Genomic DNA, 18,003 nt, shown 5'->3' with positions numbered 1-18,003 from the left:
ATGACACAACAGACCTATTTCAATTTCCGGAATTCCATTCCGACCCCGACATCAAGATTTTCACTGCCGACCGGAAAATGCCAAATTTCCAATTTCGCCAATTCAAGCCTAAATCTACCACGGACCTCCAAATTATATTACGAACACGCTCATAAGTCCAAAATCAACTAACGAAGCTATCCGAACTATCAGAATTCACATCCGAGAACTTTTACACATAAGTGAACATCCGGTTGACTTTTCCAACTTAAACTTCCAAATAAGAGACTAAGTGTCTCATTTCACTCCTTGACCACTCTAAACATAGAACAACCAATACAATATGGTGAAATATAGCTGAACAACATATAAAGAAGCAAAAAAGGGAAAACGGAGCGGTAACTCATATTGATAGAGACCATCCTTTGATTGAGAGAGCCAGAGCCCTTCAGTGGTACAAGGATATAAAATTCCCAATGGGAGAGCATGCGCCCAGAGAAGAGAAGCGCTTAAGCAAAGAAGGTTGACTTGGAAATTGTTCTGTTAGAGGAGGACGCCCCAAGCCAATGGTGACCGAAAAGCACCTTTTTTGGGGTTCTATGAGACGATCGGCCAAGTCTTTACACAAGCCATTGAGTGAATTGAGAACTTTATATTGCTGAAGTTGAATGGTTCCAGATGCCTGAGCTTATCATTATTCTGTAGAGTTTCATGAAAGATAAAAGTTTGGTTTGCTAACAAGTTGCTTTAGTTTATCTCAATGAACTTTGTAAATAATTTTCTAACACTAATTTACAAGAAGTAATAGATCAGTCAATGACTTAACTTTTGAATCTGCTAAGTTTTGCATCAGTTTTTAAGAAACTGATTAAAACAAAAAAGAAAAAAGAAAAAAAAGGGAAAAAATATATACAGAATATATACAAAATAGAATGTTATTGTACAAAAATATACTAAATAGACTGCCACTATACAATTTATATACAATAGACTGTCACTATATAAAATATACATAAAATAGACAGTCATTATACAAAATAGATCGTTACTATACAAAAAATATACAAAATAGATTGTCACTATACAAAAAATATACAAAATAGACATTTCGGGCTATTAGATGCAACATGTTTGGGCCGAAGGGTCATTTCGTGTCAATGGGAAAAAACATGAGCTATTAAAATTTTGAGGGGCTATAGAGTGTAGTTTTCTCATAAAGTATTATAATTAGTTGATTTTAAAATCCTAAATATTAGGATATTAATAAAACAACTATTTTATTCGGCGTGAACTCTATTTTTTAATAAAGTAATAATTCAGAATTGTAATCGCATATTTTTCAGTAGCTTCTTCTCTCTCTGTCTCTCTCTTCCTTCTTGCCTCTTCTCTTCTTCTTCTCTGATTCTTTCTCCTCTTTCTTCTCTCTCGTTTTACCTTCTTCTTTGTTCATCTTTCCCTTCTTTTCCTGTGAAAGATTGTATTTGTTGCTCAGTTGATAGATAATAAAAATTCCATTTGATTATTATTCATTTGAGTATATTACATGCTTTGATGGGGCATTTTGGACAACCTTTCACATGCTTGCTCAAACGAATTGGGTTATGCAACATTAGTTCCACTAGAGGCCCAAGTCCTTACTAATACGAGCGGATCTGATTTAATAGATGCAACGTCAGAGGAAGCCGAGGTGCTCAATGAAAGTTTCCATAGCGTTTCGTTCAGGGAGATAATCACAAGCTGAAAATGGAAAATTTATTGGGAGATTCAATGATCAACATATTTTGAGTCAATTTTCATTGGTCCTGGTGCAAATATCTTTATTATAACCATTAGCATAACTACATATCTTTGTGTATGGGATCGGGGAGTAAGTTCTGAGTTCATGGCTTTAATAGTTTCTACAGAGTACATGGAGGCACATACACTATTTGACACAATTGGAAAAAGATGGGGTTGTTTATTTGCAAAATTATCTGATTTGGAGCAGTTAGGTAGAGTTGTATTCGGTGTTGTGGCCTTTGATGCCATGTATCTTGAATATGTTTTCGGGTACCTGAGAATATTGAGGATCCACATCTTGATAAAATTTTTACGGAGTCTGAGTGTGGCCTTCGAGTAAAAGAACATGCTCTAGTTCATAACACAATGTCTACTTCTCTGTATAATGTCTTTGATCCTGGTGGGATTAATACTTGTCGTTGTGTGACGAGCCAGCAACTTGTTTTTGGACTAATGAAAGACTTAACTACAGAACATTATGACACCACACAACATTACATGAAGACGCATGTTGTCGTAGTTTCACTTGCTGCCATGTTACAAGAGTGGGAAGCATTTGAATTAAGGAGTGGATCTAAAGTGAAGCTTCGAGCTATACGGGGTGCTGGTTACACATTTTCTGGTGTCATTGAAGTGGTAGAGTTAGTTGCACACCATAGATTACATCATGGCTTAGGTGATGCGTTAATTTCTGGTAACTTCTTGAACAAGTATGGGATTGCGGGGCAGGTTATAACTGAACTCAATCTGATAATGCTCAAGAGTTTCGCTGTAAATCGAAAAGATCATCATTGTAATTGGTTGAGAGCAGGTGTAATGAAGAGATTTAGTGGAGAGCGCACTTCTAAAACTATTTATCAGTTGTTCAAGGCAAATAATTCTAGCTTCGACGGGTCTGAGCATGTTAAGGAGTGGGCATAAGAAATCATGGTTATAGGTCTTGCTATACTTGAACTGAGGTTGAATTTGTGAACACATCTTCAATTGCTAGTTCTGGTACTAATAATAGGACAATGATCATTGTGGGTAAAAGCAATACTATCTTGGTTAGTGATGAAAATGTCAACGGTAACACTGAAACTGCTATGGTGTTTATACTTGTCACGATCCAAATCCCGAACCTGGTCGTGATGGCGCCTCTCATGAAGACATGGCCAGCCAGTCTAACCCAATCCGTCCTTTAAAACAGTATGTTAACACAATTATAGTATAGACATGGTTTAATAATACCAAATAGCGGAAAGTAAAGATAAAAGTGCGGAAATCTAACCCGACACAGCCCTAACCGGGGTGTCACAAGTCATGAGCAACTAAAGAATCCTGATACAAGTCTACTAAATACGAAATTCGATACAATGGTTCGAATAACATGGAAATAATAAGATAAGGGATTCATGGGGGCTGCGGACGCCAACAGCTACCTCGTAGTCTCCGAAACACTGCCTGGACCGGAAGGATCAGCTCTCAGGAGTGAAAATCTGCTATGCCTAAATCTGCACATGCGATGCAGGGAGTAATGTGAGTACTCTGACCCAGTGAGTAATAAATATAAATAATGGCTGAAAGCAAGAAAACACGTAAAGGCACAAAGCATTCTATACAGAAGCAGTGAAATCACTTAAAACCAGTAAATCAGTGAAGTATCAAATGAAATCTCTTTTAAAACAAGTAAAATAGGTAAGTTGGCAATAAATAACAAGTAGAAATCTGCCCCTCGGGCTCAGTATCAAAATAACAAGTAGAAATCTGCCCCTCGGGCACAGTATCAGTCACTCAGTACAGTATCAGCCCCTCGGGCTCACTCTCAGAACAGTATCAGCCCCGCGGACTCACTCTCAGAATAGTATTAGCCCCTCGGGCTACCTCACAATCACTCATATCATCCCCTCGGGCATAGTATCAATCACTCAGAACAATGGGTACCCGCGCTCATTATGGGTGTGCAGACTCCGGAGGGGCCCCTTACGGCCCAAGCGCTATATCAAGCCATCTCGTGGCATCATCACTCAGCATATCCTCACATCACTCAAGCCACCGCGTGGCATAAATAGTAACTCAGGCCCTCAGCCTGATATCACTCAACATATCCTCACATATGGCCCTCGGCCTCACTCTGTCCGGAAATCATCATAAGCCCCTCGGGCATTTGTAAAACAGTAGTTCTCTGCCCAAAATATCATTTAGAAATATCATTTAAGTTTCAAATCTGTATAAAAGTGGCTGAGTTTGTAAAACAATAATTATCAACAGGACTGAGTTTAAATATAAGTCAAAACAATGAGGAAATAATGATAAAAATCCCCGAAGGGTTAAGATAATTGGCACGAAGCCCAAATAAGGATGATAACAAATCAGTTTCAGTCAAATATGCAGTAAAATCATCAATCGGGACAGACCAAGTCAACAATCCCCAATAGTAAAAGACCCCGCGCTCATCATCCAGCGGGTGTCTCACCTCAATATAGCACTACGATGTGCAATTCGGGGTTTCAAACCCTTAGGACATCATTTACAATCATTACTCACCTCGAACCGGCTTCTTCTTTAGCTCGCGATGCCTTTGCCCCTCGAATTGGCCTCCACGTGCATCGAATCTATCCAAAATCAGAACTAATACATCAAAATATGTTATGGGAACAAAGCCCAATCAAAACAATCGAAAAATACCAAAATTCTCGAAATTAGCAAAGACCCGAGCCCCGGGCCCAAGTCCCGAAATTCAGAAATTTTTACATCAACGGGTTCCTTATCTCCCCACGAGTCTAACCATACCAAAATTATCCAAATCCCATCATATTTCGACCCTCAAATCCGTGATTCTATCCAAGAGGGTTTTCTAAACTTTTCCAATAAAATTCGCGGATTAAATGCCAAAACTAGTAATAGATTCAACTTATCCAACCAAAATTGAGTTAAGAACACTTGCCCCGTTGTTCTCTCCGAAAATTTCTTGAAAAATCGCCTTACCCGAGCTCCAAATCGTCAAAAATGGAAAATGGGAACGAAGTCCCATTTTCAGAACTTAACATTCTGCCCAGAACTTTTCTTCTTCGCGTTCGCATACTGTAGATCGCGTTCGCGAAGACCAATCTCCCAAACCCTTCGCGTTCGCGTTCCAGGTCTCGCATTCACGAAGGCTAATTACCCATGCCCTTCGCGTTCGCATAGCAAGCCTCGCGTTCGCGTAGGCCAAATGACCCCAGGCCCAATTTTCCTTCTACACGTTCGCGTAGAACCTTAGCCCACTCCTTCGCGACTCCCTCTTCGCGTTCGCGAAGAAGGAAACCAGATTACCAGCAACCAGCAGTAGCTTTTTATCCAAATTCGATCCGTTAACCACCCAAAACTCATCCGAGGCCCCTGGGACCTCAACCAAAAGCACTAACACATCCTAAAACATCATCCAAACTTGTTCCAATCATCAAAACACCTCAAATAATACCAAAACCATCAAATTACATCGAATTCAAACCTAAGTTCTTCCAAAACTTCCGAAACACACATTTGATGAAAAAATCCAACCAAATCACCTCCGAATGACCTGAAATTTTGGACACATATCCCAAATCACCCTACGAAGCTATAGCAACTCTGAGAATTCCATTCCGACCCTCAGATCAAAATCTCACCTATCAACCGGAATTCGCCAAAATACTAACTTCGTCAATTCAAGCCTAATTCTACATCGGACCTCCAAAACCACTTTCGATCACACTCCTAAGTCACAAATCACCTCCCGGAGCTAACTGAACCATCGAAATTTACATTTGAGTCCTCTAATTCATAAGCCAACGTCCGGTTGACTTTTCCAATTTAAACCTTCTTAAAAGAGACTAAGTGTCTCATTTCTTATCAAAACCACTCCAAACGCAACCCAATCAACTCGGCCACATAAAACACGGATAACAAAGCATAAAGAAAGCAGAAATGAGAACAACAGAGCGGTAATCCATGAGATGACTGGCCGGGTCGGCACATTATCTTGCCTATTTTGGTGGTCAGAGAACTATTGAAAGGTGGGCTATGGAACACCTAGTTTTAGGGTCATATCCAATTCTTGACGCACTTGCTAGTGCCAAAACAATTAGAAATACCAACTCAAGCCATCAAAGTAAAATTGTGGAGAATCAATTTGTCTGAAATGGAAGGACAACTTGTGTAACAACCAAGGAGAAGATCAAAAGGTGTCATTTGGGGGATTCAGAATCATTTTACCATCTCAATCATTTTAAATTCTATGAACTCCTAGTTATTCGTGATGATTGGGATATTTTTGAGACAAAGATGGCTATGGAAATTATTGGTATTAGGAAGAAAGAGCAGGAGGCAATTTTAAGAGTGGCGGCATTTGTTCTTCATCTTGCTGCCTGTGACACGCATTCAAGCCTCACCAAGCTCGCTATTATGATATCAGTGTTGATCTGTTCAAATCTTGAGGAAAAGGTTCTTATTGAGGTCAGGAGTATTACTATGAATCGGCCCCAACCCAATATGGACAATAAAGATGTCACACAAATGACATTGGGCTGAGAAGAAGCAATTGGGCCAGGCCTTCACAAAAGTTAATCTAAAATCTAGGCTGGGGGCATCGTTAAATAGTATGAGGTATCGCTTTCAATAGGCTATTGTGGATTATGTGCCAAGGCAACTCTCTGCTTCTCATCCCCGTTTCTTCTGGCATCTCATCTTCTTCAGTCTATCTTCTCATCTCCTTCTTCCTATTTATCCATAGTGTTACTTTCAGCATTTCCGTTTGCACTTTAGCCAATTGAGTAATTGCATTTACGGATTTACCTTAAGTGACATTTATTTGATCTCTTTCTACTCTATGATGCTAAAATTATTTCCTAATCAATTACACATGAAATCAGTAGTTTAAATTGTGAATAATGCAGATCACTAATTCCTACTTTTCATAAGATGGCTGTGAAAGGCAAGGCAAGATCTCAATCTTTCCTTCTCGATTGTCTTCTAACTTTTTGTCTTTATGCAGTTTCTTAGTTATTTGGTTTGCATTTTGTTTGTATATCGTTATTCTATATTCTATCTAACTTTATTTTGTAGATGTTGCACCGCTACTTAAATGTTTTAATTATTTTTTATGGGATATTCATGAATGTCTCAAAATAGTACTACAAAGATTTTCATTTTGGAGTGTCGGAGATGAAATTACTTCAGTGTTTTGTATAAGTCAATATTCTTCTTGGATTTTCTAGCTCCGAATTATGGGAATGACCACTTATCTGGGTTCAGTAATCCTCTCCATGTTGCCAAGTAATAATGGTACACAAATTATCAGTAAATTTGTTGTAATATTAGATGAAGAGCCGGTTTTATTGGGATTATTCTTGGAAAATTTGGTGTTTTGAGTTTGGTGGTAGCAATACACAGTTTTGAGTTTGCTTTTTAGTATCCCCTTTTCATTTGTCAACCAAATCACAAATTTAAGGTTAAATTTTTTATTATACAATATAATATTTGAATTTAAACTTGACGTAAGTAGTTTTTGTGTAATGTTATGCTATATCTCAAATAAATTAATTGATATGACTATCAATTAAAAATAGTTAATTCAACTTAATTTCCTGATCGAACTAATTTGAGGCGAGTAACAATTTTCCTAGTACTCGCTGTCTTCTCCACTCTCCCTTCCTTTTTACACCTTTGTATGAGCCCCCCTGGATTGACTTATTTTAAGGACTTTTAAAGCAAAAATGATTTTAAGTTATTTTGTAGTATTTGAATTACGTAAAAAAAAAAAGTACTTTTAAGCACTTGTTTTTAATCTAAAATGACAAAACAAACCAAAAGCTAAAATTTTTAACTTATGGCTTAAAAACTATTTTAGCTTAAAAGTGTAAAAATTATACGGGACGCCCTATTTGGTCGCCCACATTTAACCTATACCCACTTTTTAAAAAAGTTTTAACTTGTACCCACTGTTTAAACAATTTCAGGCTTCTTTCTCCTCCTCCTCCTTCGTTTTCTAAATGCTGAAGCTTGGGATATCATTATGTGTTCTAACCTGATGATTCATATATATCTGCTTGTCCCATTATGTTCAGTTTGGTCTTATTCACAATAATTTAACCTCTTAGATATTTTAGCTTTATAGGCACATTGGTTTTTGGTTCTAATTTATCTGTAGTAACTTGTTTTCATGTCGAAAATATTTTTCATTCTTTAATCTTTGTAATGAATAGCATCAATCGCTGCTAATCATGATTTATTAAATTCATTGTTGTTTAGAATTTCAGCTCTAAGAATGCTGAAGTTCAGCAAATACAAAACAAACTTCAGCCCTAGAATGCTGAAGTTCATCACAAACAGAACAAAGCTTCAGCTAAAACATGCTGAAGTTCAGCAAATACAGAATAAAGCTTCAGCTACTAGAATGCTGAAGTTCAGCAATTACAAACAAAAACATCAGCCAAAACATGCTATAGTTTTATTGAACTGAAATTTGCCATTTGCACTATGAACTGAAGTTTGCGTGATTGCCTTTGCAAGTCAGGCCAAACTTCATGAAAAAATATATGAAGTTTTGCTACACTTTAGGCAAAACATTCTGAAGTTCAAACTTCAGATATAAATTTTTGCTACTTCAGACCCATATGTCGGAAGTTACGTGAAAAGTGGATGCGCTTGCAACTTTTTTTTTGCAAGGCAGATATAAATTAAAAGGTGACCTAAAAACGAGTATAAATGCAAATGAGACTTAAAATAAGCCCATCTAAACGGGCTCCAGTATGATTCTAATGTCTTTCCTTTTTGAAGCACTTTAAAATGATGTCTTTTCCCTTCACACAAAAAAGCTAGCTAACTTCACTTTCCCCCGACATCTTACTGTTATACGTGAGTTTAAACCAAAAACAAATTACTACAATATTTTAATTCGATAACACGTCTCTTGAACTTTTTATACTTTATCATGTTTATGAAATCTCAGTTATCTATTATTGCTTTGAAAAAAAATAAAAACTGTCCAAATTAGGCCCGATACTATTCAAAATTGATAAATTTTGGTAAAAATTGCATGGAGCGCCTTGTTTAGTTGCCCTCATTTAATCTATACTCATATTTTTAAAAATTATTTAACTTATACCCTAATTTTTACAACTTCAGGCGCCTCCTTCTTCCTGCTACCTGTGCGCTCCTTTCTTTTCCTCTTCTTCTTCTTTTCTCTCTCAAACACATGAGACTTCGTATAAGTATTATTGATTGAATATGAAATACACAGTGATTTAGCACTAAGGTATGAATTTTGCGTTAAGTACATCTGAAATTTCATTCCCCAAAAAAGAATTAAAGGTGGTTCTTCTTAATGCTGAATTTCCTGATAATTCCATTATAGCAATTGGATCTAATGACAACTTGTCATTGTTGTTTTAGAACTTCAGCTCTAAGAATGCTGAAGTTCAACAAATATAAACAAAAACTTCTGCTCCTAGAATGCTGAAGTTCAGCAAATACAAAACAAACTTCAACCCTAAAGTTCATCACAAACATAACAAAGCTTCAGCTAAAACATGTTGAAGTTCAGCAAATATAGAACAATACTTCAACTAAAACATGTTGAAGTTCAACAAATAAAGAATAAAACTTTAGCTAGTAGAATGCTTAAGTTCACAAATTACAAACAAAAACTACAGCCAACACTTGGTTCATCAATTTTTGCTACTTCAGGCCCGTCTACTAGAATGCTGAAGTTTGCGTGATTGCCTTTGCTACTTCAGGCCCGTATGCCTGAAGTTACGCGAAAAACTTAAGCCAAAACATGCTGAAATTCAGCAAATAGAGAACAAAACTTCAGCTACTAGAATGCTTAAGTTTAGCAATTACAAACAAAAACTTCAGCCAACACTTGGTTCAATAATTTTTGCTACTTCAGGCCCGTCTACTAGAATGTTGAAGTTTGCGTGATTGACTTTGCTACTTCAGGCCCACATGCCTGAAGTTACGCGAAAAGTGGGTATGCTTGTAATTATTTTCAAAGGGGGTATAAGTTAAAATGTGACCCAAAAAGCGAGTATAAATACAAATACCCCTAAATTTTGTCATAAGTTATATTTTTGGTTCATTCATATTATTATCTTTAGCAAACATTTCTTATTTCCCTTGCCATTAAAAAGTTCTGTGTCAAATGAATGGATCTTGTGTATCCAAATTAATTGAGAATAAAAGTTCACATCTACCCTTCATCTTTGATTATAATTTAGGATATATTTGGTATGATTTTAAATAATTTTTCACGAATAATATTTTCCGAGAAAGTATTTTTTTGAAATATAAGTAGTTTTCTTATTTATTTTCTGGTGTTTAGTTAGTAAGAAAAAAATATTATCTCATGAGTATTTTAAATAATTTAACATGGACCCTAAACCTTGACACTCGACTCTGAATCCCGACCTTGATCCCTGCCCTCGAGCTTAGCCCTGAACTCGAATCCCAACACTGAAACCCGACCTCGGACTCAGACCTTGACGTTGAACCCCGACCCCAACCATGATACATGACCCCGAACCTCGACATTCGTGTTTCGGGTCGCGAAGTCTGGGTTGAGTGGGGGGAGGGATTATGAGAGTTGGTGGACCAGGGTTGAAGGGGAGGGGTGGGATGAGTTGGGGGGGCGAGGGTGGGTTAGTAGTGGGAGGTTTGCTAGGGAGGGAGAGGTGGGCGGGGTCGTGGGGTTGGATGATAGGCGAGGGTTGTCGGGGTAGGTTAAGGGTGGGTGGGTGAGGTCGGGGTGCAAGGTAGTAAGTCGGGTTTTGGGAACCCAAGGTGGCGAGGATGTGAATTAGATGGTCGCAGTAGGAATAATGAAGGTTGAAAGAGAGTTGAAAGTCATTTTTCTTTAGTGGAGAAAAATAAGTTTATTAGAAAAATATTTTTTCATAACATTTAAGCCAATCAAGCATGAAGTAATTAAAAAATATTTTCTTTCATACCAAATATACCCTTAAAATTACTTTCAAGTTAAAGCTATGCTAGGACTCGAGGGCAAACATGATTTTTTTTCTTCTAACAGTACATTAGACCAAAAACCTAACTAATCTTAAAATATCTTAATACTAGATAATACAAGGACAATGTTGATCTTCTTCCTTAAGAAAACGTTTCACGTACAGCATATTACTAACTAACATTAAAAAAGAATATCGCCATGCAGAAGACGTTAAACAAATCAAAAATTTTAAAAGTATTTTATTATTCTTTCCAATCTCAATTTATATGATACTTTTTGCATATCGATAATTAAATTTTGGTAAACTTTGACCAATATTTTAAAATATATTTTTTATCATATTTTAACTGAGAAGAATTGTAATTTATAGTATTTTTCATATAATTATAAATATTTAAATTTAAACTAAGTTGATCTAATTAAATTTAAATACAAAAATTATAAAATTGACATTTGAAAACCAAAAAATATCACATATAATTAAGACAGATGGAATAATATATTAGGGTTGGTGAATGGTATATTCCTACGAGTGTCATTTTTTTAAGTGTACCATCCCCGGCTTCCGCGCCACAAACTGGCATGTCTTTCTCTTTCATTCACACGCACAAAAACTAAGACAGAACAGTTTGGATTTGACCCAATAAATTAAATGCGACCACTAAAAAAAATCTGGTAAACTTTTTGCCCTTCGGCAAGAACTGAATAATTGTCTCAACTTATACAAGATTACTGCAATATATAATTGATTATCCAAATCTGCAACAAAAATTTAAGTAGGTAAAAGACAATTTATCCAGCTGTAATCTTCAATTTATGTTTGCTCATAATAAGAAACGTAGTGTTTAATTAGAGAGAGAGAGAGTGAAAGATACTGCTCACCTTCTGAAGTTGCCGTGGTTCTAATTTATAACATGATTTAAAAAAAAAATATTTTTCGTCTTTACAAAAAAGAATTCATAATTCTCTGCCCACTTGACCACTATAGCCTTGGGTGGTTATAATCACTTTTTGTATATTTGTTTCTTGTTTGCATTTGAAGTGTATCAAATAAAAAAGGAGACACCAAAAAGGTCTTCTTTTGAACTATGATTTGTTGCATTTTTTAATTCAATATTTTTGTAGAATTTGAAAGATAAATTATATGTTTGTGACTTTTGGATCAGAAAGGTCTTGATCTGAGTCTTAGAGGGGTGAAATCTTGATTTTTTTGATTCTGGGTCCTGTCAAGAATATTTGTTGATGAAACTTCATTATAGAAATGGATCAAACAATTGAAAGAACTTCAAATGCGCAAAGGGGTTTTCGAGTTCAAGCTCCACTGGTGAGTGCTCATTTTTTTTTAACAGTTAATTTCTTTGATTAATGGCTTTCTTTAAATTCCCTTATGAAAATTCCTGGTAAAGGAGCAACCTTTGCAAGAATTATTAGTTTTTTTTTTTCAGAGTCTTGTTTGAATTTGGCATTTTGGGGCTTGGATTAGCATAAAATTGCTGCTGAATCTTCAACATTTTTCCTTAGAATTCAGCTAAGGTCGTTTTTCAACATGACTTTTGGGGTTTACATTTTGTGCAAATACTCTATTCTTACATATTTTGACAATGAAGTCACTGAGTTTTTGCCTAAAAAGGATATTTAAGCTTGGTTAGAATTTTGCTATTCACTTTAGCTAGCTCTTTCCTTGCCAGTTGTTTTGGAAAATTTTACACGGTATGGCAAGGATAGATGCCAGAAAACTGTTTTTTTCCCTTTAATAATGATGGTGTTCCGGCCATCTTGCACAAACCCTGTCTAATCCAATGGGTACTTGCTACCTCCTACCAATACAAGTATCGGGTAACTCTGTCTACCAGGACTTAGGCAATAGAAAGAAATCACCTAACTTTTTTTTCCTCAGCTGGGAGGGCTTTTCAACCGTGATATCTCATGATTTTCATCCACTTCATTGACCACTAGGCCATATCGTTGAGTGCAAGGATAGTTGCCAGAATGTCAGATTCTTGGCAGTAAACAGATGAATATGCTTAAGAAGAAACATCCACATGATATCAGCCAGCCTTGCTTCTTAATTCAAACTTCTTGCTATTACCTGACCTTGACTTTGATGGAGAATCTAAATAAATCGTATGCTATGTGTGTAGTATATTTGGCCTTAATCTAGTTAGATCCATATGTCTGCATGTTGAATTTTTTCTCTTCGTTAGGACTCATAAAGTGCTGCTGTAAATGAAGCCATAAGGTGTGTGGTACAATGCCACTTACACAAGATCAAAGAGTTGGTCATTTTTCCGGGTGGACTAAGGATAGTTTAACTACTAGAAATAGTAGCTTACTTTATGTGGGCACAAAGCATTCATGTATATATGGATATTAAAAGTATTATGGTTTTTTGGGAGATTGATTGTTGATAAGTAGCACTTTAAGTACTCTTTAGTGAATGAGGTGGTAATTTGTTTATCAGAAAGAGCTGCAAAAAGTGACGGTTAAACGAGGGAAGCTAATGATGAGAAAACATATAAGCTTGATGTTTTATAGGAGTGACCGGGAAAAGTTGAAGGTAAAAACAATAAAACCAGCAAGTGAAAGTGAAGAAAAAGGAGTGTTCAGTAACAATGAGGTACTCTCTAAAATTGGTGCTCAGCATTCTGAAAGCTTCAACTGCTATATTTAGCAGCGTTTATAGAAGTGCCTTTCTGTCAAGTGTGCTCTTTATTCGTACTGGTACAACGATGAAGATGCCTAGCACAAAAATTGGAACTACACTGGAGGAAAAAATAGGGATTTATAAGGGCAATATAACACTTTCTGCAGATCAGGAGTTATCAATGTATTTACCTTTGGTCAGGACACAGTTTGTCCTTAGACTAGCTAATTCTAATGTGGTTAGTGTATGAGCTGATTTTGTGAAGTTAACTTTTCCAGAGTTGGGAGCTGCAAAGATGCAGAGCATGGATGAATTGTTAGGCTAAGTAGCTTTAATATGCATCGAAGGCGCTAAAACTCAAATGGTTAACATTGGGTAGGGATCTTGTTATTACAATAAATTATTTGGGGGTGATAATTATCTGAAAATACTTGCAAGAAATTTCCAATCACTCCTTTTCTTGGGAAATATGTTATATGCATACCACATTGTGTTAATAGCTCCGAGTACTATGATCTTTAAGTTTTAAGTTGTCCAGATCTCATTTTGGTACTGGATTGAATATTAAGGCCCACTCGACTTTCTTTTTTCTCTCTGTTAATGAAGGTTGTTGGGAGGGAGAATGGTTAGTTATGTATGAGAAAGACCCAGCTCTTACGTGCATCATTTGATGGGGAGATATTGATGTGAATACCTTGCTATTATAAGCATATCGGGTTTTCTTGTGCTTTATTGATCTATTTGTAGAGTAATGATCAATAAGACTCTAATCTCCCGAGGAAAAAGAGAACGAAAAAGAACATAGAAGAATGGAAATCAACAAAAATGCTTGTGGTTTATTATTGGGTTGGGATTTACTTGAACAGCTTTTAGCTATTAAAATTATGCTCGTCAGTTTTTAAACTATGTTGTATATACCTTGCTCAGGCATTTTAAATTGAATTTTTCTGGTTGTTAGAGAAATCGAATAAGCCTGCATTTCCTAATTGGCAAACAATTTGCAGGTTGATTCTGTGTCATGCTATTGCAACGTTGATTCGGGGTTAAAAACAGTTGCCGGCGCAAGAAAATTTGTCCCGGGATCAAAACTTTGCATCCAGTCAGACATCAGTTCTCATGCACACAAGACTAAAAATTCTCGTAGAGAGAGGGCAAGAGTGCAGCCACCTCTTCTACCTGGCCTACCTGATGATCTTGCAATTGCTTGTCTAGTGCGTGTTCCTCGTGCTGAGCATAGCAAGCTCCGTCTAGTTTGCAAAAGGTGGTACCGGCTTCTTGCTGGTAACTTCTTTTACTCTCAAAGGAAGAGTCTTGGAATGGCTGAAGAGTGGGTATACGTTGTAAAAAGAGATCGTGATGGACGGATTTCATGGCATGCATTTGATCCAACTTACCAACTTTGGCAGCCACTTCCACCCGTTCCAGGGGATTATAATGAAGCCCTTGGATTTGGTTGCGCTGTTCTTAGCGGTTGCCATCTTTATTTGATTGGAGGAAAAGATCCAATCAAGGGGTCTATGCGACGGGTAATTTTTTACAATGCTCGAACAAATAAATGGCACAGGGCACCAGACATGCTCCGCAAACGCCATTTCTTTGGCTCTTGTGTAATTAATAATTGTCTTTATGTCGCTGGTGGGGAGTGTGAAGGACTACAGAGGACTCTCCGTTCAGCTGAAGTTTATGACCCCAACCGGAAGCGCTGGAGTTTTATAGCTGATATGAGCACAGCGATGGTGCCCTTTATTGGGGTTGTATATGATGGGAAGTGGTTCGTAAAAGGGTTGGGATCTCGCAGAGAAGTTCTCAGTGAAGCTTATAATCCTGATATCAATGCGTGGAGCCCAGTTAATAACAGGATGATTGCTGGTTGGCGCAACCCGAGCATCTCGATGGATGGTCGTCTATATGCTTTGGACTGTCCTGATGGGTGTAAAATTAGAGTATATGATGAATCTACGAATTCATGGATCAGATTTATTGATAGCAAGCTCCACCTTGGAAGCTCTCGTGCTTTGGAGGCTGCCGCTCTGGTTCCACTTAATGGTAAACTTTGTATAATTCGTAACAACATGAGCATCAGCATAGTTGATGTGAAAAATCCTGATAAGCGAGTGGAAACTAACCCGCATCTTTGGGAGAACATTGCTGGTAAAGGTCACTTCAGAACTTTGTTCACAAATTTATGGTCAAGCATCGCAGGACGAGCAGGGTTGAAGAGTCATATTGTGCACTGTCAGGTCTTACAAGCTTGAGCATTGGCGATCTTAGCCACCCATCGTTGATGAGAAACCGAGAGTTACTTCAACTTCTCTGATCTCAAGAACAAGATTTTCTGGAGAAGCACTTTTGACATCATCGACATGCTCCTGTGTTGGTTATGAGCAAACAATTTCTGTTCTTTTACAATTCCCAACAGCCTTCAGCAGCGACCCGAAAAAGGTACCTTTCTCATGCGGTCTCTAAGCTTCTTTCTTTACTATCACAGTCCAGGCCAGTAGTTGCTCGTGGCTTTCCGACAGCTAGAGCACCAACAGATAGAGCGAAGAGTCTATAAGGAAAAGAATTGAGGCTTGTCGTAAATAAAAGTTGCATACGATAAGTTTGAGTCTTATATATCGTGAGAATTTCTACTCTCCGGTCCTCTGCACCTAGTACATGGCTTCAAGTGCTTGTAGATGGATGTCTTCTGGAATTGTTCGGATTGGCTCACAATAGCCTCGAAAGAGAAGGGGGTTGAGATTCTTCATCAATGGCTCGTGCATGGATTTCTATGGTAATTTCGTACTTTACCATTCATCAATTGGCAGAAATTCGTTGAATGCGGAGCTATTTTCCTGATAGTTTTGGCAGTAAAAATGGGCTATTCAGAAACATTCTCAAGGAGATCAGACTGCTACATGTTTGTACATCCTTTTGGCCTGTAGTCTTGTACCAATAGCTTCTAGTCTTAAATACCCTTTTGTGAATATAGTTTGGTCATTGATCATGAAGGAGATATAGCTGGAACCTTTGCTTCTTCCTTTCTCCTCCTCTCGTGATTTCAAGATTTGTATTTCATAAGATTGGGTGGGAGTCTCATTGAATTATTGAAATATGGTTTGCCAAGTTATGCAGCATCTTGATCTCACCTCCTCCTTTCTTGTTGAAGCTTTGTATATCTTGAAAAATTCAGTTATGGGTTATTGTATTACATTTCAAAGAATTTCCTTCCAAGATATCCACTCTGAATCTAACTCCAAAGTTTTTTAAGGAAAATATGATGCAAGATGTTCTAACATTTGCAGCTATACCAAAAGGCAACAACAACAACAACAAACCCAGTGGAATCACATAAATGGGGTGTGGGGAGGGTAGTGTGTACGCAGACCTTACTCCTACCTTGGGAAGGTAGAGGTACTGTTTCTGATAGACTCTCGGCTCAAGAAAGAGGAAAAGAAACAGTAGAAACAAGCAATATCAACAATAAAGGCCAGAAAGATAATGGCAGCTGTCTAAGAGCTAGAAAAATAGATGGAAGGAAGCGGTAGCAACAAACAGTAACAATAACAAGGTACTAGGAAACCGAAGTGGAATGCTATACCAAAAGGCATAGAAAAAATTCTTACGATGTATTAAACAATTAACAATCAAATTTCTCGACAAGGATTGACATACAAGTTTGAATACTGTAATTCAAGAGTGCAAAGTATTGGATTTTACGTTCTGGCTACCATATATCAATTTTTTACAAACTAAAAGTTGGATACTTCCTTTGTAGTAGATAGATTTTTCACAAGTACTAAACTCACAAACTCTCATTTTAGAAATCATTTCCCAGTGTCACATAAATATACTCTCATTTGTAATAGTTGGCACCTTTATTCCTTGAACTTATCACCAATATAATTAAAAAAAAAATATAAGACTACAGAATCCATTGAAATAACAGAAAGAATAACGTATATCATGATTTTTTTTTTTTAACAAACATCAGTCCTATGTTCCTCTACTCATCATCTCTTGGAAACGCTTAAATGATTCTTCTCTTTCAAACTTAAGTTGCTTCCTGAAATTTTTGATAAAATCATCAGCCATCTTGTTCACATCCTCCACCGCGAACCGCGTCCCTGCTGCTTTTCTCTCTCTTTTCTTACCATCTTTTTCCAAATTCTTCAAGTTGGAAGAAACCTGTTGTCGATGATCCATTTGAAGTTCTTTGTAAAACTTCTATGAGGGGTTTTTGCTAGCTATTTTTCGCGTTAGGCGGGGAGGTCAAAAAACTTCTATGGATTGCTAGCCAGTGACAATGGCTATATATATAGTAGGAAAGATAGATAAGAGGTGAAGAGTTTTATTGTTTAGGGGGTTGTTTTTGGCTTTAAAGCATCAGATTTTCATGGAAAAAAGCAAAGCAAAGAGGAAAGAAGTTAGAAAAGTTGGTTATTCATGTTTCTTCATGCGTGGAAGGAATTTTCTTGGATATTTGAAGCCACAAAGAATTCACTTTCTTATTATAGGTATATAGCCAGCTTTAAGTTTCTTTATTTGGTTCTGCCTTTAAGGAACTTGCACGCAGGATTTGTTTGTTTCAGTGCAAAAAATAGACGTCCTTACTGTTACGCAACGCCTTCCTGATGATCTTTGGAAGGGCAAC

General features: G+C 37.0%; 1 protein-coding gene across 1 annotated transcript; it reads left to right on the top strand.

Moving 5' to 3' along the window:
* The first annotated feature begins 11,443 nt into the window (after window positions 1-11,443).
* Window positions 11,444-16,589, top strand: LOC104215592 (F-box/kelch-repeat protein At1g55270-like). The gene is made up of 2 exons (XM_009765437.2): window positions 11,444-12,047; window positions 14,372-16,589. Exons 1-2 carry the CDS (start codon window positions 11,985-11,987, stop codon window positions 15,620-15,622), a joined length of 1,314 nt encoding a protein of 437 aa, XP_009763739.1. The 5' UTR covers window positions 11,444-11,984; the 3' UTR covers window positions 15,623-16,589.
* The last annotated feature ends 1,414 nt before the right edge of the window (window positions 16,590-18,003 follow it).

This window comes from Nicotiana sylvestris, chromosome 9 (genome assembly GCF_000393655.2).
Source record: "Nicotiana sylvestris chromosome 9, ASM39365v2, whole genome shotgun sequence".
Lineage (NCBI taxonomy): Eukaryota > Viridiplantae > Streptophyta > Magnoliopsida > Solanales > Solanaceae > Nicotiana > Nicotiana sylvestris.
The sequence above is the reverse complement of the archived record's forward strand: the minus strand, read 5'-3'. Positions and strand labels throughout refer to the sequence as shown.